We start from the raw sequence: 23,508 nt of genomic DNA on the forward strand, positions 1-23,508 counted from the left end.
CAATTGCACACAGGTGGACTTTGACTTCGGAGAACTATTCATTTTGCCTGAACTTAAAGAGGTTGCACTCCATGTTTAAGATATTTTATTTGTAGGATATTTTTTGAAAACTACTCTTTTCTTTTCACAATCACGCACGACTTTCTGTGGATTTATCGCATAAAATCTCAATTAAATACATTGAATACGTTAAACTATGGACAACCCTGAATATCCCCTTTATGAGTAACTTCAGTCAGAGGCCTTTCCAGATCTGCTGTTACACAGACCACTACAGCATCTATTACAACTCTGGACGAGTTAGAACAGAGATATAGCTTCTTTATTTTAAACATAAGATGTTTTGTGGAAAGAGATGAGTTGAAATCTTTAATTTAATCTTGGAGCATCTTAGAGAAGATTTAATCAGTTGCTTCTCTTGTTCCTCTTCTGGGCCTCTCCCCAAACCACTGAGAGGGTGAATAATTACCCAAGATGCAGAACGTCGTAATCTTTTTTCTTTTTTTATAGGAAGCAAAAGTGGAGGTCCCATTTCCTCTTCAAGTAGGTGGTCCACTAGCTGAGTTACTTCCAGTTGCTTCAGACAGATTTGATATTTTATCGGTTTGAAGATTAAATCTGTTTTTCTTTTTTTTTAACCTTTAGCAAGTAAAACTATGTTGCTTTGTTTCCAAGTTTAATCACATGCTTCGGGCTGCGGAGCCGCGAAGCCACACTGTAGGTTGTTCACAGTTGCTGCCAGAGGAGAACAAGGGGAGGCTCAGATTTCTTGGCCTGAGATTTTTCTCCGACTCTCCGGTGCTGCGTTCAGGGGCCGCAGAAAACATTGAAATTACCAAATACGGTTGGATCAGAATGACATTCACAAAAGCAGAGGTTTCTCCTCAAGCCTGACATTAAAATCTTTCGTTGCTTTCTTCCCTATTGTATGTGGAGAAGATCAAAGGAGTGTTAGCAATTAAAAAACAAAACAAAACAAAACAAAAAAAAAACTAGACCTTTCATGGAAATGCACAACTGCACATGAACTGGAATTGTTTGTCTCTAGATGATATTTGTTGTGACCTAAACAAAACTGAATTGTATTAATTAGAAGCAGAGTTCACACTGCAAAAACACAACATTTTAAGTAAATCTCAAGTATTTTTGGTCTTGTTTCTTGTGTAAATATCTTGGTGCACTGAAAATAAAATAAAACTAACTTGTAGTAATTTCTTAGTATTGATGGAAAAGTACTAGCTAAAAGTGAAATAATCACTTACAGCTAGAAACAAGACATAATTAGATGTAACATACATCACATTTCCCAAATGTCTTGTTCTAATGGTAGATTATTTCACTTATGACTAGTATTTTTCGTGGATATTGACTCAAAACAACCTCCTGTGTTGTGCTGAAAAATTACTTGTAAATTGGTTTTGTCTTATTTCAAGTGTACTAAGATATTTTCATTATAAACTAGACCAAAAAAACTCAGTAAGATTTTGTGTTTTTGCAGTGAAATTTCATTTTGATACTTGTTTTAAAAAAAGAAAACTTTTGGGGAATGAAGAAAAAAAGTCTGGTTTCTAACATGGAACAAAACAGAAGAAAGTTACAGTCATCTAAATGAGGAATGCAGAAAGTCGGAGGGGTCCGTGAACGCACCGTTGAGTGACACTCCAGCAGCCTAATCCAGAGAGTGAGGATGCGGAGCGGCGCTCTGGGTCGATTCAGCGACCTTTAACTTCTAATTTCAGGGCAGACTGGAGAAACCCCGCCGAACTTTGTCCCTGAACGCTCCGAGTCCCACATTTTCAGTGCCAGCTGTGGGTTTCATCGGCACCGTCTTCCTCCCGAACCGGACTTTAGTAGACGTTACGTGGGGACAATGGAATCCAACGTTATCCCGGACAGTATCCGCCCTCAGAGGCTGCAGCCGGGGATTGGCTTCGGATCGGGACCGACGGGGACCCTCCGCTCCTCCTCTCTCCGACCCGGAGTCACGGTCCCGGTCGCGCCGCTACTCCCCTCCCCGGCCTCGCTGTCCGCTTCGTCCGGGCCTCCTCCTCCTCCGCCGCCGCTGCAGCTCCACAGCCTGTACGGAGGAGTGGGAGCGGGGCTGGGGCCGGGGGCCGGCGGCCACTGCAACCCGGGGAACCCGGCGGTGCTGAAGGAGGCGGTGGAGGCGGTGGTCCGCAGCTTCGCCAAACACACGCAGGGCTACGGCAGAGGTAATGTTATGTAGGAGAAAAAAGCCTGTTCACGTCTGTGTTACTGAGTGTTAGTTTTGAATCTGTTCGGAGAACGAGAATACCACAAAGAAAAAACAGGCATTCCTGTTATAAACCCCAACATGTTTTATGGTGATCTTCCAGTTAACTCCCAGAGCTGACCTACTGTAAACGGTAATCCATTTGTTATAACATTCCCCAGGTAGAAAAATCAACTGTTTCCACAAGTTTGCCTCATTCTGGCAGCAGCCCACCATAACTGGGGCCAGCTCAGACCCAGTAGTGGTTTTAGTGGATTGTGGTTGGTGCAGATTTGGGCCAATTTGGGCTGAGAAGTGGAAAATAAAAATCAGACCACAAGCAGATCGATTGTAATGTGGATGAGATGCAGATGATGTTCGGCAAACATGTCCAAAACCAGAGCTCCAACTCATTCCCTTTGGCTGGCTGAGTATGGAGGAGTATTAGGCAACGACTGGACGTGAAGTTAGGAGGGATGGATGTTTTGCTTCCAAGGAGACTAACTCTTTGGGGCTCTTTTGAAACGGTCTAGATTAGTAGTTTTTGAGGTTTTCTGGTGGTTGTTAGGAGAACCAGACGTGCTTTCTTGTTTAAGTCGGTAAGTATACGGCCTGTGATGAATCACTCAGACATAAAGGCTCCTGAACCCAAACAGTTTGCAGACAGAAAGTTGGATTTCAGCACCAACAGCAGCTGTCTGGGGAAAATCTTGAAAAACAACAATAGAGCACGGGAAAAATGTTTGTTGCTTAAAGAAATTACTTCCTCAGCAGATAGTGCTAATTTAGTGTAGATAATTAGTGTCCAATCCGCACAAAAGAAGTAAGGTAGGTTGACGGGTCTCCTTGGATGTCTGCTTTGAAAATGTTCATGGACTCTTTTGCAAGTCAAGGCAAGAACCTTCAGAAATCATGAATAACATTGATTAAGATCTCTTTCAAACTTAAGCTTGACTTAAATCTGAATCAGTGTTGGCATTTGCAGCCACTCTAAGTCTTTCTACTCTGCTCTAATAGGATTTAATCCCAAAAGATTGCCCCTGTGTGCCGCCACTGACAGACCTGTCCCCCCCCCTTTTATCCCACTTAGGCTTCTTAACATCTTCAACATTATATTGAGGCTGTTGTGAAAGGATTGGCTGGGAGACAAGACATTTCCTTAAGTTCAAAATCTTTTAGCGCTTGATTTAAACACAAAAGCGCTAATAACATTTAGCCTTGTGGTGTTTCTGCTATTCCAGAGTAGCTGTTGCGCTGTGGCTCTCTCCCGCTTTAGTTCCTGTTTGTTTCCGCTTTTATTCCTGAGGAAAAGCTCAGACAAAAGGACTTCATCTTATCACCATCTGCTCCGCTTTGTTTGACCTTCACCTGCTGGAGACATTAATAAGAAACAAATCACCGACTAGCTTGTGGTCACATCATGTTGACTGAATAAATAGGAGCCTGTTTGATTTAAAGAATCGGGGTTGCTATGTAGCCTGGAAAAGTCAGAAAGTAATTTGATTTGTTCAGCCCTGCACTGGATAGGTGCAGTGAAAAAAAAAAGTATTTCCATATTTTTATTTACTTTATTTCCTTCTCTTAAAGATCCATCCATCCATCCATCCATCCATCCATCCATCCATCCATCCATCCATCCATCCATCCATCCATCCATCCATCCATCCATCCATCCATCCATCCATCCATCCATCCATCCATCCATCCATCCATCCATCCATCCATCCATCCATCCATCCAGACAGACAGACAGACAGACAGACAGACAGACAGACAGACACAGCAGCACAAAACAAACAAACAAAAAAAAAACTTCAGTTAATAACAATCAAGACGGTCCTATCATAAAAAACAGGAACGACAATGTATCAAGCTAATAAACTGCATAAAAGTCCAAAAGAGTAACAGGTCATAAAATTGAAATGAAGCATCTGCAGCCAGAAGTGGAAGTGTTTAAGTTCCTTAAGAAGAGATTTAAACACCCATCCATTCATAAATAAGTATTTGCACAGTCTCCTTAAGTGTCTGTCTAAGCTTTCTGTCGTTCCTTCCTTCGTGTTCAGTAATCCCAGACTCGGTCCGTGACGTTCAGATCCTCGTCTGTTGGGAAGGAGGGGGGCGTTACACCATCTGTCGCAGGAATCCATCTCTTTCCTGAAGTTTCCTCCTTTGAAGCCCGGTGTCATGGTTTGGACATGCCGCAATAGGATTCGGAGACTCCTCCCTGAAGGCGTTGTTGGATGGATGAGAGTCTATAAACATCTCAAAACGCACATAAACTTTATTTTACGGCCGACTAACAACAAGATGAGAGCGTACGCTGGGTGTTTTACAGCCTACTTCAGTGGGAGTATAAAAAATATTATTTGGATTGCAAGCTTGGGAATTTACTTTTCTGGAGCGATGGGTTTCTTTGTAGTTTGCTGACTGGGAAAGCTGAGATTTCTGTTGAGCTGCAGAACTAAAAACGCACTGATGTTGCAGGAGCGGCCCCGAGCTGAGAGTTTTAATTATCCTGCGCTCACGTCTCTCTGCAGACACAAACTTTTATAACTACAGATCCTTAAGAGAGTATTCCCATTCCTGAATTTTTAAAAAAACATTTTGTCATGTCGTACCTGCAATACTGTCTTTACTGTAAAAGCTTTGATTGAAACCATTTCGACTCAAGTTTTCATTCAGGACAGTTTTTGTGTTTTTTAGCTCCTTCCCTCGTCACATCAACTCTGACTTCTGTCTCTGTTGCTGCTAAACAAAAACTGTCCCCACAGCATGATGGTTCCCCTACCCTACCATTACTTACCTTCATTTTCACACTTCTGCTCTACTTTGTGTTGCTGTATCACCTTGAAATCTCGACTAAAATACTCTTGACGTTTGTGGTCGTGACATGAGAAAACGAGAAAAGAAGTACTTTTACAAGGCGCCATGTAACAGTCTCAAATTCAGATTTTACTGGGCTCCTTGGTGGTTGTTCTTTCCTAACTCCAGACAGACATTTCGTATGAGTTCACGAAAAATCTGAATCTGAGCCGAACTAATTTTTCCCTTCAGCAGAGAGGATGTGAAGTTTCCTTCGTGAGGTCACCCCCATCTGTTTTGTGTGTGTGTGTCTTAGTTGAAACAAGGACAGAGTGGCTTTAACGAAGCTCTCCCGTCCTCCCTTGTCCCTTCAGTGAACGTGGTGGAAGCTCTGCAGGAGTTCTGGCAAATGAAGCTGACCAGGGGGGCCGACTTGAGGAACGGAGCTCTGGTCGTTTACGAAATGGTCCCGTCAAACAGCCCGCCGTACGTCTGCTACGTCAGCCTTCCGGGCGGCAGCTGCTTCGGGAGCTTCCAGGTGCAACATCTGCGCTTTGTTTCCCCGGATATTAAAAGATTTAAAGATATATATATGTATATATATGTTTTTTTTTCTTTTTTTTTTTTTTTTTTGCTTGGGGACATCTGGGAAGGAGCTGCATCTTGGATAACCTCCTCCGTGCTGCTCTTCTCTGCCTCGGTCTCTCTGGCTCTCATTATTGCCCTGACTCCGCGTGTTTTCTTTCACTGTTTGACAGTTCTGTCCAACCAAGGCGGAGGCGAGGCGCAGCGCCGCCAAGATCGCCCTCATGAACTCGGTCTTTAACGAGCACCCCTCCCGCCGGATTACAGACGACTTTATCGAGAAGAGCGTGAATGAAGCGCTGGCCTCCTTCAACGTAAGTTCAAAACGGAGAGATCGGCTGGTAGCGCCGACGGTTCGGCCGCGGCTGTCTGTGAGCGAGTGCCGCCCTGGGAGAGCCTCTCTTTCTGCACCGAGAGATGCAGAAGGAGGAAATAATCTGAAACCTGTGTGGGATAATTCGCTCCAGGTTCTGACTGATCTACTGCAGCCGCCATGCCCGTCTCAATTTAATGTTTTCTCAATGGGGGAAAAAAACCTGGAAAATATTCCCCTTGTTCGTTCCCAAATAGAATAACGGCTTTGTTACTGTGTTTTAGAGCAGTGGTTCCCAGACATGATACTCAAGACACGCTGGCCTGCATGTTTTAGATGCTCCCCTGCTTCCACACACCCCAACTCATTGCAATTCAGCAAAACCCTGTTAATCAGCCATCAACTGAAATCATGTGTGCTGAAGCAGGGGAGGAGGTGATGCTGAAAGCTTTCAAGGCAGGATGCTTTGAGGACCAGGATTGAAAAACCTTGTTTCAAAGAATCCACCGCGTAGAATCAAAATCTGGTACAAGCTTGACCGGTTTGTTTTAGATTCGGAACTAGAGCTGATTAAGCGCAGTGTGGATTCCTTCAAAATGGTGAAATATGGAGTTAATTTCCTGCCTCGATGTTGCAAATAAATAAAAGATGTTGCATATTTTAATGTAAAACTAGGGAGCCAATATAGAATTATTGATCAGATATTCCACCCTTTTGTTCTGTGTTGATACTCCATTTCTACCACTTTCCAGGAACAATAATCTCTTTTAAAAGAAACCAGCTAATAATAGTAATAATAATAATCTGTTTATTTATAATGCCCTTTATATTTCAAATTAAAATCTCAACGGGCAGTATGACAGGAGCGTTATGTTACAATTTCCAAAACATTGTGAACAACATAAAAGAAATCTTCTGCTGATTCCAAAAATGATTTTCAAAAAGATAATTTCTCTCTTTCAAATTTGGATATTCTTTCATTCCTGCTGCTCTGCTGTTTTAAAGTTTCTAGTTTTACTTGTAGCCATTTCCTTATTGAAGATCAACTCACACCTGTCTTATATAAATGATATGATCTCTTGTTTTTCCCATTTTCAATAGTGACTTAGAGAAATTGACCTAGGAGAATTTTTTTTATTTTTTTTTTTAAGTTTTCCTCTTGAATGTTTTGTGTCTTTGTTGTGTTTTGTTTGGATCATCGTAGATTCATTCTGGACCTTTCCCGTGTGTTCACAGGGGAACCGAGAAGAGGCCGATAATCCCAACACTGGGATCGGGGCGTTCCGCTTCATGCTGGAGTCCAACAAAGGAAAATCCATGCTGGAGTTCCAGGTAGGAGAAGCACATCGGCTAAACGTGGATGGCGATGACGCGGTAATGTTAGATGTCAGTATAATTCAGGGTTCCTTTTAGGAAAAGGACATAATTGGATCTCAGTTTTTTTCCCAACATAACTATCCAAAAAGACATTTTGAGAATGGAAAAATCAGTTTTTCCAAATTTTATTCCATATTCCATCATCTACTGTAAATGTTAATGGTATTTTTTTTCTCCTCCATCTTCTTTATTTGTTTCTTTATTTTTTTCCCCTTCATTTATTTGTTTATTTCTGTCCGTCTGGTTCCTTATGCTCTTCCTGAAAGCAGTTCTTCCATCACTGGTCTCTCCTTTCTTTGTGTCTTTCTTTTTTTCCTCGTCATTCTTTCCATCCATTCCTTACTTTCTTCCTTGTGGGCTTATTTTTATGTCAAACATGTGTCCCTCCTTTTTTTTTCCTTCTTCCCTCCTACCCTTTGTAATTTCCTTGCTTCTTTCCTAAAGTAATTATTAGTGTCACCTCTCGTGTCCTTTTGTTTCTTCATTTCTTCGTTCCTCCATTCTGTCGTTCATTTGTTGCTTCCTTACTCGTGTCCTGTTTTTGTTCCTTCCTTTTTGTTCCCGTTATGTTGAGTCTGGGAAAAGTCTGGACACTTTTCCATAAAGTAAGCAGAAGCTCTACAGTCACCCTCACTTTTACGCAAGTTTAGTTTAGTAGAAGAAGTAACTTTGAAGCTGGAAAATGGATACCTTGTTGAAAACAGGAATCTGAATTCAGTGTGCAGTGCATTAAATGCCTGGTGAGCAAGTTTTTCCCTCCAACTCCGGGTTGTTTGCAGGAGCTGATGACTGTGTTCCAGCTGCTGCACTGGAACGGGAGCCTCAAAGCCATGAGAGAGCGACAGTGTTCCCGACAGGTACCCGTCTCACACGTGGCATCGATTACACACAGCTGGGTTTTAGCTGTCACATAACTTGTTTTTTTTTTTTTTTTTAACACAAGACAAATTATACATAAAATCACTGTGCAAACGAAGGGACCGTTCCTGGTATGTTTACTTCTCCCAGCACTGACAGCAGCTGTGTTGTTGGAGAGATGAAATTGAACTCGACAAGCGTAGGTTTTTGAAAGTTTATATGGTTTGGAGGGAAAAAGTTCAGCGTAAACAACTTTACAGGGTTGCAGGGTTTTGTAAAGCAAACTCGAGTGCAGAATTTGAATTGTTTGCAACAAGAAACCTTACAGTATAAGCAGGGTGAACATGAAGTGAAGGACACTACAAAAACAATGTCTATTAATAGTATTAATTGAACATTTTTAATGTTTTAAAAAAAACAAGAATAGTTTTTACTTCACTAAAGGGTTAAATGTTTGCATTCGGACTCAAACATATGCAGGAGTGTCCCAGATTAACCACACATTCTGAAGCCCTCAGTAATATTCTGGCATAATTTTGTCTGAATGTTTAAGCACTCCTTTAATCAGAAATGGTGGAGCTCCTTTAAACCGGTTGGTTTTCTGTTACAAAGCCGACTTTTGCACCGAAACGAATTATTTTTATATATTTATTTATTTCGAGCATGATGGAAGTATAAAATCACACACATGAACAAGGAATGCAAAATAATCTGCATTAATCTTAACCTGCTCGAAAAGGAGTAGGAAGAAGTAAGAAACTTACAAACTCCTACCCCACAAACCCATACAGTGCTTTCAGATGGACCCTCATCAAATAAAAGAACAACAACAAAAAAAATAAAGGTAGATTATTATGCAACTATTCCAAAAAAAGTTCAAGTAGATCATTTAAAGCCCCAAAAATTCCTTATGATACCCGAACCTGCAGGAGGTGCTGGCTCACTACTCCCACCGGGCCCTGGACGACGACATGCGCACCCAGATGGCGGCGGACTGGGTGAACCGGGAGCAGAGCGTGGCGGGAACCATCGCTCAGGAGCTGGCCTCGACGGAGCGGGAGCTGGAGGACGCCAGGCTGGCGGGCAGAGAACTGCGGTTTTACAAAGAAAAGAAGGACATCCTGATGTTGGCTGTGGGTCAGCTCAGCGCCGCCAACGCCGCCACTCTGCCCTCGCACTAAAACGCAACTCCTGCCCGCCCCCCTCGCCACGGCGAAGGATCCCTGGTAACAGTGTTGATCACTTTCTAAGATGTGTTTTGTAACGAGGATCAGGAAATCGTGCTTCAGCTCATGCTTTGTTTATGAAAGAAAACACTTGTTACTGAACTCGTTGTGCCTAGTAACCGCAGGATGCTCTTTTTTATTATTTGCCTGTAAAACTTGGCGTTGCATCAGAGTATGAACAGGGCTTTTTTTGTTGTTGTTGTATGTTGTGTTATATTTGTTTCTGGGTTTGGATTTGATGGGGGGAATATTACCAAGGCATGGGGAGGATGAAATGAGATGCAAAAAGTCACAAGTATCAGTGGTATTACCCTGAACCTTCTTTATGGACGTTTTTAGTGAAATAGTGAAAATGAATTCAGTTCAGTTGAATTTGAAATCCCCTTTTGTCCTTTGGATTGTCTGTTGGGAAAGAAACTTTTGATTAATCTTGTATTATTTCATAAGTTGGATGTGTTAAAATTCTGTTTCAGAAAAAAAAGCAATTTTTAAAAAAAGTAGCTATTATAAAAGTACTATTGATCATGTTTTATTATTATTATTATTATTATTATTATTATTACAGAAAGGAGCTTATCTTACTGTCTTTCACACTAAGCAGTGAAAACTTCCACCAAGTTTGAACATTTTCTCTCGTTTAGAGCACAAACACTGGGATAGAGTTTGTAAGTAATGCCCTGAATTCACTGTTTCCTATTGCAATCTGGAGCAGCCTCTCCCAGTGTGGAAGGAAGTTTGAGTGTTGCAACAGGAAGTTAACAGATTTGGCAGGCAATACGTAACTAACAGTGGTTGCAGTGGTCCTGCCAAGGTTGAGTGACCATGTTGGCACCAACGACATGTTTTACACAAAGGCAGGCGAAGACCAGGCCAATGGAGATCGAGAGTTCAGGGTAACTACGTTTTGAGGGGTAAAGGTTCAGGGTGGTATCATTCAGACAAGCCTTAATGATACGGACTTTTGCAACATTTCAACCGGCGACACCGAGTCGGGTTTGTAGCATTTACTCAAGCGAAACCTTGTCATCGATCATTTAATGTCAGGGTCTTAAATTACACATAAACTCCAACATACATGACGATCAGATCCGGTCAGAGGGTGTTTTCTTCCATACGTTATATGTGATCTGTATCACAAAGAAAACCATGGAGAGGATCTCTTTGTCAAGGCAGTTTTCTCAATAACAGTTAAAATATATCTAGCATTTGAGAAAATTTACAATTACGATATGTGGGTACTTTTGATTTTGACTGTTCAGTTAAAAAAAAAAAATCACTCGGAGAATTAAGTGTTTGTTGTGTTTTGGTGTTTCTGTATGTGAACGGTTGCGGTTATTTTAGAGTTTTTTTGTATGATTTGTGACCCTGACACTAGTCGAATGTATATTATAGCGTGCTATCAACTTTATTACCGACAAACCAACTCTGTTACACAATAATGGATCATTTTACAGCATGCACGACTTTGTAAATGCAGAGTTAAAAGGTCGGCGGTATAAAGTGAAAATGGATTGTTTTACCATGTTTTGGACACAGATGAGGAAAGTCAGAATATCAATTTGGACCTGAATATATATTTTTGTTTTTGTGTTTTTGTTGAAAATACTCAATGCAGAATTTTTTTTTTTTTTTAACCATTTGAAGCCAACAGATGATAAATGAAGTTGAACTCTTTGTATACTTTTATATTTCTAAGCTAGAAGGATCAAGACGTTTTAACCAAACTCTCAAAGACTGCATGCTAACAAGGAAAGTGTTTAATGGATAAATTGCGGCTCCAGTTTAAGAAAAATGTGGCACAAAAGCAAATTAAACAGCAGGGAGTCACATTCTCTGCTCCTGAAGGTTGAATTCCCAACAGCTGAAACATGTTGCCTTAATTTGTTTTTTTAGAGATGGCAAATTAAAAACATGAAGGACCAATTGACTGTCATTAAAAGGCAGGGGAGTTTTTATTTTTGTTTGCCTTTACATTTGCGATTGTTGTTTTTATAAAATTGGAAACATTTATGTTGGAACTTATAAAACACTGAAATGTTTTAGTTAAATTCATTACACCATCCTAATCCCAGAGACCAGCAAGCATACTTGACTAAATGGAAGAATGTGGTAGATACTATTTTACATACCAAGGCAAAACTGAAATTATAATTTAAATATAATTTCCTTATTGGAATTGAAACCTCCCTGTAGTCTTTTTTATTTTTTATTTTTTGGCCTGACCACTGGTCCTGTTTGCATTTGTTTCTTTGAATATGAACATTCTTCTGCTGGACTACAAAGGATCTTTTTTTCAAGTTTTTAATAGTTAAAATCAAATGAACACATTTACCTCTATATGCCAAATTCCCTTTATATGTCACAGTTTCAGTTTTAATATAACTCTGTTTATGTAAGTTTTCATATTTGCTTAAACAATATATGTTGTATGGGTTTTCAGTGATTTATTAAAAAATGAAAGACTTATGATGAGTATAAGAACATTTTAATGGAGTTGTTTAAAAGAATGAGATATTGATTTTCTTTTTTTTTTATTCACTTTGGTTTTTATAATAAAAATCCCAATCTAGTGTTGTTTTTATATATAAGCCAGTTCAAAATATCTTCGTACAAAGGCCTTTTAATTTTCCTTTTTAATGCTTAAGGATTTTTTTTGTTAATATTAAGTTGTTACACATTTTATAAATGAATGAACCCTTTTTTAATCTCTTGGGTTTGATGCATGATGCTTTAGATTTTGTTTTTGTATGTTTCATATTCAATATACAGTGTTGATTTATAAATTGCCCTTTGAAGCCTAATTGTGTGTATTTTATATGAAGTTTTTGTATTCTGTGTTTATACGTTTACTAGATTTATATCGATATGTAATAAATCAATTAATGATAAAACGGTGGCTTGGTTTGTTTTGTTCTATCATCCCCATATATGCTGGAGTAAACATAGTAAAATGTGGATAATTGTTGTATTTCTATTAGTATTTTAAAGTAATAAAATTGTGTCTAAATCTCAAACCGGAAATACCTTGTTACATATGAATGGTTGTCATAATATGCTATAAGGTTAATACAGATTTATTAATTTTATTTTAATATATTTTATTTTGAAAAATTTCTAAGCACAGCAGCGGAAGAGGCGGGACTTCCGTCTTCAACGCTCCCCCGGCGTTGGTTCATTCAACATGGCAGCGGGACCAATTTCGGAAAGAAATCAAGGTAATTTCATCCTTTAAAATATGTTTTTGATGAATATCTCTCACTTGTTTTGACATGTGCTTATGAGTAAATCGTAATATAATTTCTCGGCGGTTTTTGAGCATCGTTTAGTGGAAAACATCCGCTTCAACACATGGAAGTCTTTGAAGTGTTGTTAGCTTAGCATTTTGCTAGTTAGCTTCTTTTAATTCGTAAGAAATGTAATTCACGTGTCGTATCAAACAGAAGCACAATGGTACTGTAAGTTATAATGCGGGTTATGACAATGTCAAACTGCTGCTTTTTAAGTATACAGTTAGCTTAGAGAATTGGCACGTCATAGCATTTAGCGCAACTCATAAACCTTAGTAAACAGTATTGATCTTTTGTTCACTATTTTACAAGCTGGATAAAATATACTGCTTATAATGTAATTAGGAATGTTAGGAATATTTTCAGTAAGTTGCAAGTCAAATATTGTATTTTGAATAGCAGGCAAAAGACTCGAAAGTGCCAATCCTAACAGAAATGAGTAGTTTTAAGCGGACTGCACAGCGAGTATTGTTATAAAAAATTGTGAAGTTATTGTAAAAAAGGTAGCAGCGGGTAATTTTGTGATTAAGAAAACTAGTTCTTTCTTTTAACTAATGATTATTGGTATTTCAATCTTTTGCAGAACGAGTCATTTAATATTGTTATTTAATATTTTTCTCAAATCCTTTTGGATTTGCACTACAAGGCATTTGTTTCCCGAGATATATAACTGGCCATGTTCTAAAGCTCAAAGCTGTTATCAAAACCAAACTAGCAAGAAAGGTTTATGTCGATGAAAGATGAGTTTTATTAAAAATGTGAGAGGTACAACCTGATAAATATACTGCCAAGATGTAACACAACACCGTTGTTCTGTAAAAAGTTTAAATTGCTACATTTTTATCTTGTCAATTTTCAGATGCGACTGTGTACGTTGGAGGCTTGGATGAGAAGGTGTCAGAGCCGTTGCTGTGGGAGCTGTTTCTGCAGGCCGGTCCTGTGGTCAACACACACATGCCCAAAGACCGGGTCACTGGTCAACATCAAGGTCAGCGACAACTTGCAGGCTGTTTTTCTCAGTGGACAGTAAAACATACAAACTTTTAGCTCATTTGGATGCATATGTCCTTTCTGTGTCTGAAGTAGAGAAATTCGTTTTTAAAAAATATGAGAACGCAGCTGAAATCTGCCTATGATGAAGTTTGAACATGTATAGCTTGGAACAGAGCTAGTTTTATTGGTCAGAAATAAGAACGATGTGTTTTTATGACACTGTCATTAAGAAATGTAACTGTTATTTTTCTCAGGTTATGGCTTCGTGGAGTTTCTTAGTGAGGAGGATGCTGATTATGCCATAAAAATCATGAATATGATAAAACTCTACGGCAAACCAATTAGGGTCAATAAGGCCTCAGCACACAACAAAAACCTGGACGTGGGTGCAAACATCTTCATCGGTAATTTGGACCCGGAGATTGATGAAAAACTTCTCTACGACACGTTCAGTGCGTTTGGTGTGATCCTCCAAACACCGAAGATCATGCGAGACCCCGACACGGGCAACTCTAAGGGTTACGCTTTCATCAATTTTGCAAGTTTCGACGCTTCGGACGCGGCTATCGAGGCCATGAACGGCCAGTACCTCTGCAACAGACCCATCACGGTGTCATATGCATTTAAAAAGGATTCCAAAGGGGAACGCCACGGTTCGGCCGCAGAGCGACTGCTGGCTGCACAGAACCCGCTCTCCCAGGCCGACAGGCCGCACCAGCTGTTCGCAGATGCTCCGCCCCCGCCGACTGCACCGACACCAGTCCTCACTGCGATGGGAACAGCAATGCCCATTCCAGGTATGACTTTTGTGTCGCGTTCAAGCATTTTTCAGTATTGTTTTTGAACATTTGTTCAACATTCAGTTTGACTTCTTTTATTTTGTTTTTTTTGTACAGGTCTCCCGCCTCCTGGTGCTTTTCCTCCTGTTCCCCCACCTGGAACGATGCCCCCAGCAATGCCGCCTTCTATGGGCATGCCTCCAACAGCAGGAGGTGTTCCGCCAGTGTCTGCTGGCGGACCTCCTCCTGGACCGCCACCGTTCCCTCCTGGCAGCATGCCTCCAGGTAAAACTTGGGGCTTTCAGATGCAGCTGAAACTGTCGTTCCCTGTCAAGGAAATCGAAAGAAAACCATTTTCTCATTCTGTTCCACAGGTATGCCTCAGATGCCCATGCCGCCTCCTGCTCCTCCTGGCATGGTGCCTCCACCTCCAGCTCCTCCAGGATCGGCTCAGAGGGCTCCACTGCCCCCCAACATGCCACCACCACCAATGGGCATGCCTCCTCGGGCGCCATACCCCATGGGTGAGCGCTGCTCTTACATCTTAACCTACAGCGTCCATCAGGAATCTTTATTTTTAATAAATAAAATACTTATTTATTTAGGTAATAAATAAATAGGTAATCTATTACCTATTTATGTAAGAAAAAGTAAACTTGGCCTGCCTTGCCTTGATTTACAGGAAATCAAAGAACAACCAACCAACATCTTAAAGCTTTAAAAAGCGTTGTGTAATAAGAAACAAATGCAGACCTAATCTTCCATCTCAAGCTGCAGTCACCATTAGCCGCCGGGCAAACAGTTCATTAGTGAGATGCTTTAATCAAATGCATCAGTAGACGATTAGGTTTTGGTCCTGATTCAACAGAGCAAATAGTTTCTGCACATCTCAGGTTTTCAGCAGGTTTGTTCCAGAGTGATGGACCATAAAAATGCTAAAAGTCTAAATTAGGGCTGTTGTAAACGAATATTTTAGTAATCGAGTAATCTATCGATTATTCTTACGATTAATCGAGTAATCGGATAAAAAAAAATTATAAAATGAAATATTGGTAAATCTGGCATAATACCGGTGTTACGATCAGATATCAATATCAGTCCAATTTTTCATATTTGAGCATCCCTAACAGTTGCTTTTTTGTAGTTTAGAAAACTAACCTGTAACAATAATAGCTCACTTTCTAAGTTAACCAGAAGAAAAGTTATAGAAAAATCTGAAATTATATTGAATGTAATAACAAAGAGGCAGGCTCACAAATATGCTTATAAAAAATGTCTACAATCCAGCTTTTAGTTTATGTATTCATCTTCAGTGAGTTTAATAGATTAATTAAACTCACCTTGCCACCTAACCTGTCACGCTTTGGGTTTGAAAATACGGGAAATGCCGCCTGGACTGGGAGGAGAGGGCGAATGAACGAACATGGGGTGGAGGGGAGGAAATAGACCAGCGGACTGACGAACCGTTAGACCGGGGGACGAACACGGGGGGAAGCAATACGGGATATTTACGACACCTTCACTGGTCACACTCAGAAACTCATCTACCAGCCATGTACGATGCGCTCCGCCACCCGTTTCTTCAGACCGGGATATGAAATTTATTGTGCGGTTCGTCGGTAAAGCTACATTTACACGATAAGCATCAGCTACTCAGCCGCCCGCCCTGTTCAGTCTATCCGCTCACCTCAGCGCTCTTCCCGCCGTTCGCTTTCAACGAGCAGCCCCGGAGGAGAAATGCTGCCGTACTCCAGGCATTCCCCAGTCATTTTAAGGATGCTTATTGGTTCCCCAAAAACGATAAAAAGTCGGGCATTATCATCAATCCATAAAATCCCCACGGGCCAATCTTGAAGATTGGACTTTATGCCGCTGAGACTTAGCTTTTGTCAACAACTCAGAGGCGGAAGTGAGAGCTCCGCGCAACGCAAATGAAGTCCCGGCCGGAACACGGTGCGCTAACTAATAAAACATAAATTAACGAAGCTTCGAGGCAGGTAAATTTTCCTCGAGGAATTTTAGTAATCGAGGTACTCGAATCATTCGAGGAATCGTTTCAGCCCTAGTCTAAATGCAAAAGTCTGAATGTGCTTCAGATCAGAACCACAGCTTGTTGGAGGTTTAAATGCTGTAACTCTTAATGCTGAATATTGTGACCCCTCTTTTTGTTTCCCCTCAGCTCCTCCTGTCCCTCCGGGTATGAGAGGGCCTCCTCCTCCCATGCCTCCGCCTGGCTACGGCGCGGCTCCTCCTGGTCCTCCTCGTCCGCCTCCCTTTGGTTTTCAGAGAGCGCCTCCGATGCCACCCAGGCCCCCAGGCGCCCCTCCTCGGGTACCTTAAGAGCACCGTGACCCACGGTAGACGGCATGAAACAGCTGCTGTTTAGCTTTTTTTTTTAAAAAACATGTTTAGGGCTACAACTGTAGCTTTAGTGTTTCTTTGTTGTTTTATTTTCATAATTTTTTGATCATTGTACAGATGAATGCAACTTGGCAAATAAATTTTTACTAAAATTTCTGTTTTGTGTGTTTTTGTATGGTTCTTGATCTATCAGAGAAAGAAAATCATTGCGTTTCTTTATTTTATTAAAAGACTGGATTACTCAGCATGACGATTCATCAAGTTTGAAATTCTTAAATATAAAGTGTGGGCAAATGCTTTTTGTCAATTTTATTGTTTTGCAATCATTTAGGGTTTAAATTAATTAATTGCACACCCCACTGTGTAATTATGGTAATTTTTGATCCGTTTTGTTTTTCAGCAACTAAAGACTCTGGCCTTCTTTTGTTCCAGAAATCTGCTGGCAGTATGGTGGCGTTCTGAGAGCCGAATTAATGAGCTTGTTGTATTCACTCTTGTCCTGCTGTGACATTTTACCAGGTCATGGAGAGAAAGGAAAGGCGTTAACAATAAAAGCAGTAATTTATGGTTTTATATCAGAAAGGGCATTAGGCCAGACGTGAAGCAAAGAACAAATGATTAAGAGTGGAAGTGATTTAAAATTCAGTGCGGTTGGGCTTATAATGTCTGGAGTAGACTTCTATTAAATAAGTCAGCTTATTTCCAATGGTACATTTTTCTAGATCCTCCTTGTTTTCAAGCTATAACTTGGCAATATAACGTTTGGATGGATCTCTTCAACATGGAGTAAATAAATTTGTTAAAACTGCATTTAAAAGTCTGAACAGTAAACGTCCGAAGTTACTTTGCAAACTACACTTAATTTGTGCTGATTACAGAATTTGTCACATGCAAACATTTTTTTCAACAAAATTATACAATTCTAAACGATGCCTAGTTTCTACTCTCTAATTTAAGGAGATAAAGGATTGATCAACTAAGATATTAACAGAATATTTTGTAAATCTCCATATTCTGTATAAGTCATGAATTATGCTCCAACTATCTGGGATTGTGGGTAATTGCTCCTGGAGGCACATATAAAGCATTCAATTAATTTCTAAAAACATTTTTAATATATTTATTCAACATTGGTCATGAAAGTAGTGAAATAATTGCTCATGCTTCTCAATTCAATAAATATTCCTGTTAATGGCATCGTCCATAACTTGCACAATAGTAAAATAGTTTTTTTTGGTGAAATCAATTCATTAATTAGGAAAAATATTTCTTACAAGAAATTGAACCAAATGTTGGAAACCCCCCCCCCAAAAGCTTCTGAAACATTTGAACTCCGCATGCTGCTGAAACTTGGTAAGACGCAGGTTCCACCATGTTCTCAAGGGTTCCCATCGACATGATGGAAATGTGATGTAGTAATAACAACAACAACAATAATAATAATAATAATAATAATAATAATAATAATAATAATAATAATAATAATAATTAATAAGACTGTTCTCAGAGGAGAGTTCACATTTTTCATATGGCGCATCTTCCCTGTGCAGACTGAGGAATAGCGAAGTGGTTGGCATGGTAACAGCAGTCCGGCGCGCTTGCACGTGCGCGTCGAGAGCACACACATTTACAATGATGATGTTAATGTCTGGAGATAACGGTGTTTGCAAAAAAAAAAAAAAATTAAAAAAAGATGTGTGTTAATGCGCCGAACACCTACATGGGTATAAACACATTTTATGCATCAAGACGAATTATTTAAAAAGAAAAAAAAGGTGCAATCTTGCGCATATCTGCGCCGAAAGACCTTTCACTAAATATGAAGTGCGCTCGTGATGGGTTTCTAATGGAGGAGGGGTGGAAGTGGGAGCCCTGTGCATCACAGAGTGTGCGTGGACAGCGTGGGCTTCTCTCTCCTCCAGAGCGCACACACACGGAGCATCATCACTCGGCTCACAGGAACAGCATCCTCCTCCTCCATCCTCTTCCTCACCATCTCCGGGCTGAAGAGAGGGACGCTTGCGGGATTTACGGTAAGCATTAATTTAACACTAATTAAACCTTGGAGCTGCTCGTGGTCTCTCGGAGCGGCGGGCATTTCCCCCCCTCTGCGTGTGTGCTTTCTTTCTCTACGCATTTAAGACATCATGTGAAAAGCGCGATGGGGCGTGCTCACCAGCAGCTCGCTTCACGCTAAAATTAGGATTGATTTTGTGAATCGAGAGAATCTGATCCAAGTCGTGACGGGCTGCTGCACGGCCGTGTGATTTCTAAGAATGAGCGCATCTGTCAGGAAATGTTTGGTCGCGTTTGGTGTACAAGCGGTGTAAAATTGGCCTTGTTAGCGACGTATGGCGGCCTTTTTTTTTTTTTAATCTTGTTGCACATATTTTGCTCTTTATTTCATCCTGTTGCTTCCTAAAGCCAAATAAGCACATCAAAGCGGTTTTCAACTAAAATATAAGGGCACAAAGTGGTGCCTTTCAGGGATATTTTAGCGCTTTCTTTGGTTGTTGTGATGTTATCAGGTGTCCAGATGATTTATTTACACTCAGCGGATGGGAATCTCTGTACTATAAATAAGGTGGTGATGTGAAGACAGGTTGTTCTGGTTGGCCCTGCAGGGAAACTATAAAGCTGATATTGATTGTTTTTTATTGTTATTTTTTTAAAATGCAGGACAAGCAAGAGCGGGGAAACTAATGGAGGCCTGTCAGTCTGAAGAAAAAAATATAGCTATCATTACTCCTCCTCCTCATCAGGCCTTCCTCTTCTCCTTTTCTCTCAGCTGAGTGTTTGGGGCTGTGTGGAGAGGCTCTCAACTCAACAGAGACATATCTATCTATCTATCTATCTATCTATCTATCTATCTGTCTGTCTGTCTGTCTGTCTGTCTGTCTGTCTGTCTGTCTGTCTGTCTGTCTGTCTGTCTGTCTGTCTGTCTGTCTGTCTGTCTGTCTGTCTGTCTGTCTGTCTGTCTGTCTGTCTGTCTGTCTGTCTGTCTGTCTGTCTATCTATCATGGATCCTTCTTCCACGTGTATTCTCTCTCTTGTGGCTAAACTGCAAACAGTACCTCTTCTGTCTTTTTTTTATTTTTGTAAATTTCTTTCTTCTCGTCACCTGAAATGGAAAAACCCAACATGGTTGAGACAGTTCTTCTGAGTCCTGAGCTTTATTATTGCTTGCTGCACCAAGGAGAGCAGTACATCAAATCCCTACACACTCTGAGCACTGCTCTGAACCATTCAGGCTTCAAACTGTCTTTTCTAGCACTTTTCTAAATGCAGGTACAAATGACACAATTCCGTAAGACACTCTGCAAACACGCTGTGATTTAAAATCAATTCTGTCTGGTCTGACAACTCAAACTGAACAATTCCTTTAGCAACTTCTTCTTTGGATGCTCTCAGCATACATTATCCCCTTGATGAAATCACAATTCGCTTAAAAGTTATTTGAAAGGTCAGTCATACTGAAACACACAACATTTCCACCACACCTGCAATCAGATGTATTGGGGACATTTTGTACCCACTTTGGTCATTTTCTACGCTCTACTCGGAGTGCACCAGGAAAAAAATGTGGCTAAACCGACTCCAACAGCACATGTGTTTTGATTCGATGATGGGTTATGATGCATGACGTCAACTAGAAGTTGGATGGAATTGACTCTAGAAAAAGAGACTAGCAAAAACTATTCATACTTTAAAATTGAGGATTTTCAGTTATTTATCTCAAGAGAAATAAAGTGATTGTCAATAGGTTCATGACGAAGGAATGGATGGTTGAAGGGTATGAACTGCAAGCAGGAAGAAACAACATTCGAGAACAAAACGGGGATACAAACTCAAGTCTAAGTATTCCTTGTGAGCCATATTAAGTAGTACAGAAATAAAAAAATAACACTGAAACCAAATCTCTACTTGCTGTTCTTGTTTATGTACAGGCTTTAGTATGAGCTATTATGCAAATAAGTAAAAGAGGTTTATCGTTTGACCCATTTGAAGCCACTTAAAGTGAGATGCTAAGTGCCATCTCTACACAAATTATGCGGAAGTTTAAATACATCAAAATGTCCAAATTCTTGTATCAGAAAGTAGAAGCTTTAAGCATTCTCTCTCTTAAACTAAGATTAAACAGTCTAACCACATAAAATCATCTACATGCTAAAAGGAAAGCACTCCCAATATTGTTCAAGTAAGACACTTTTTGGGTGCGGGAGCTGGGTATAATGGCTGTGCCATTATTACGTCCATCTGGGGATATTATTAGGTTTGAGTCCTACAGTTTAGCCTGGCTGACCAGGCCTGGTTGGGCTCCTTTGATCTGTTCTCGTCATGCTGACAGGGAAATCTGCTGCCTCATGGCTGGAAATGCTGCCCAGGATGAAACATAAAATATAATTACATCACCACACATGCAGACGCTCGCATAAAGGTAGAGCAGTAATTTATTTCACAGTAAAATTAGTTCTAGATACATCCTGGTTGGTATGACTTGTTATAAATACGAGAAAAAATAAGGAATGAAGCACTCAACATCGATATGAATGTCAAATTATTATTATTAATTTTAGTTTTAAGGATTCATTTTATGTTTTTTTTTTCTTTCTAGGATGAAACCAAATCAAAACCATGTTCAAAATATTAAAACTGACAATTTGGTTCATTCATTTCAACTGATTACAGATTTTCTTTAATGCATGGGGGTTTAAAACATAGAAGATCAGTGTATCAGTGTACACTGATGTCTGGTTGAATTTAGTACTGCAGGTTTCACCTGGATCACATTTTTTTTTTTTTTTAAACTTCTGACTTAATTCTGGTAAAAGGAAATGATAATGGTTTTTTAAATTGGTTGGTTCCCTGGGTTAGATATGGCTTTTAACCACAGGTCATAAATCTTTAATGGAAATAAAGTCAGGGCTTTATTGACCCCTTTCTAAAAGCTTAGTTCATCCTTTTCAAAAATAGTTTGCAATTCCTCCTGCAGCACTCAGTTGTGTCTATTTTCTTTTTTTTTAATTGTCAACAGCCAAGTTGTTAATATAAAAAAAGCAATAAATTCGAGACATTTTCCAGTTTCCATTACTGAGGCCCGATGCTTCCAGCACCATGTTTCAACGTTCTTAGCTTTTGAAGAGTCTAACTTTCCACCACAAACTATCAGCCTGTGATGAAAGGATACTCATCAGGATTTTGTGACTGACATTGAAACGTTACTTTTGAAGCGGGATGCATTTTGGATTGACATGCAAGAATCCTTCTCACCCAAAGGCCTGAAGGAAGATTTATTCTAACATTTGACACTTTCTTCTTTTAGTAAATGTATGAGATGTAACTGGAAGTTTTTATCATCAGTCAGCAGTAGTACTACGCTAATTCCAACAAAGTCACATTAAGGTCTTTTAAATGATGGACCTGTCATAAATACATATTTTCAGTAACAACAACCGCTTTATGATGTCAAGATGAGGTTTTCAAATGTTGCAACTTAAAAATCATGGTGGTGGCAGCATTATGCTGATTGGTTGAATAATGAAGAATGAGGCCTACATTCAAATTTCTTAACTTAACCTCACATCACCTCATAGAAACTTTGACATTTTCCAACAGGTGTATAAGACTCGACCTGATTTTGACGCTGTTGCTCAGTTACGGATTTTGCGCTAAAGTCAGATCTAAGCCAAGAAGCCAACCGATGAGAATCAACTAGAAACTGTAAAAAATATTAGACAAATTTGAGTCCAGCAACTTAAATAAACTGAAGAAATTACATAGATTAGAGGAGGCCAGCAGGTGTTTTTATGGCAAGTCGCTGGAGCCGTCCCACATTGTCAGTATTTTAAAGTGTGCTCTGGTTCATTGTGTTCTGTATACCTGCTTACTGTTGAGAAGCACTGTCAGGACTGTTATTACCTGTCAGGGTTTGTTTCTGAAGCACCGGTGAAAGCGCAGCGACATCTCATCATCGTCTGTCTGCTTCTTCACTGCAGCACAAATTCAAAGTGACATCGCATCTCATTTGGAGCGTCACCCGAGGCTTGGTGTGCTAGTACATAAACATATTGATGTGGGGGCTCATCGAGCAAATGCAAGAACAAGTTGGTGCCCTAAAAAAAGAAAAGGTCTTTGCGCTGCAAAATTTATTGGAGACGTGATCCCACAGCAGATGGGGGAATCAGGAGTCTGACTGCCAGCTTCTTCTTAATTTCAGGGCTCATTTGCTGTTGTACACGGCTTTGGCACATTTATCACTTTGCGTTTGTGCTGCTAATTAAATATTGTCAAACATGATATTTAACCGATGAAACAAAGCCAAGCCACTGGCTCATTCTGGCTCACTTATTAAGGTTTTCTTCCCTAACTGTGTGGAAAATTGTCTTTTAGTGCTAGATTTAGAGATTTTACGGGTCAGGGTTGCAACGCAGTCTGCTTCGTTTGAATTACTCGAATTGTTGAGTAATGTGCAGTATTTCCATCAGAAACCATGTACTGCTTGAGGCCGGATGCTTTGGCTTGCAATTACAGCTGAGACCTTTCAGTGACTTGGCAGAAGACACACTGTGTGGATGGGAGAAAGCAACAGGTTTAATCTAAGATAGGGCAGACGTTATAGCTTTGCTTGGGGATGAACAAAGATATGTCAGCATGCAAACATCCACCTCATCTTTGAACATCTCTTTATATGGTT

The 23,508-nt window shown here is 40.1% G+C and overlaps 2 protein-coding genes across 2 annotated transcripts; both read left to right on the top strand.

Annotated features, from left to right (window-relative positions):
• Nucleotides 1–1,471: 1,471 nt before the first annotated feature.
• On the top strand, nt 1,472–12,285 carry lix1l (limb and CNS expressed 1 like). The gene is made up of 6 exons (XM_015011515.2): nt 1,472–2,213; nt 5,410–5,573; nt 5,794–5,934; nt 7,170–7,265; nt 8,090–8,167; nt 9,098–12,285. Exons 1-6 carry the CDS (start codon nt 1,871–1,873, stop codon nt 9,347–9,349), a joined length of 1,074 nt encoding a protein of 357 aa, XP_014867001.1. The 5' UTR covers nt 1,472–1,870; the 3' UTR covers nt 9,350–12,285.
• A 216-nt stretch (nt 12,286–12,501) lies between these two features.
• Nucleotides 12,502–16,970, top strand: sf3b4 (splicing factor 3b, subunit 4). Its single transcript, XM_015011517.2, has 6 exons — nt 12,502–12,609; nt 13,541–13,669; nt 13,929–14,471; nt 14,571–14,738; nt 14,828–14,977; nt 16,633–16,970. Exons 1-6 carry the CDS (start codon nt 12,576–12,578, stop codon nt 16,791–16,793), a joined length of 1,185 nt encoding a protein of 394 aa, XP_014867003.2. The 5' UTR covers nt 12,502–12,575; the 3' UTR covers nt 16,794–16,970.
• The last annotated feature ends 6,538 nt before the right edge of the window (nt 16,971–23,508 follow it).

This window comes from Poecilia mexicana, unplaced genomic scaffold (assembly GCF_051168715.1).
Source record: "Poecilia mexicana isolate PSO_F unplaced genomic scaffold, ASM5116871v1 scaffold_11, whole genome shotgun sequence".
Taxonomy (NCBI): Eukaryota; Metazoa; Chordata; class Actinopteri; order Cyprinodontiformes; family Poeciliidae; genus Poecilia; species Poecilia mexicana.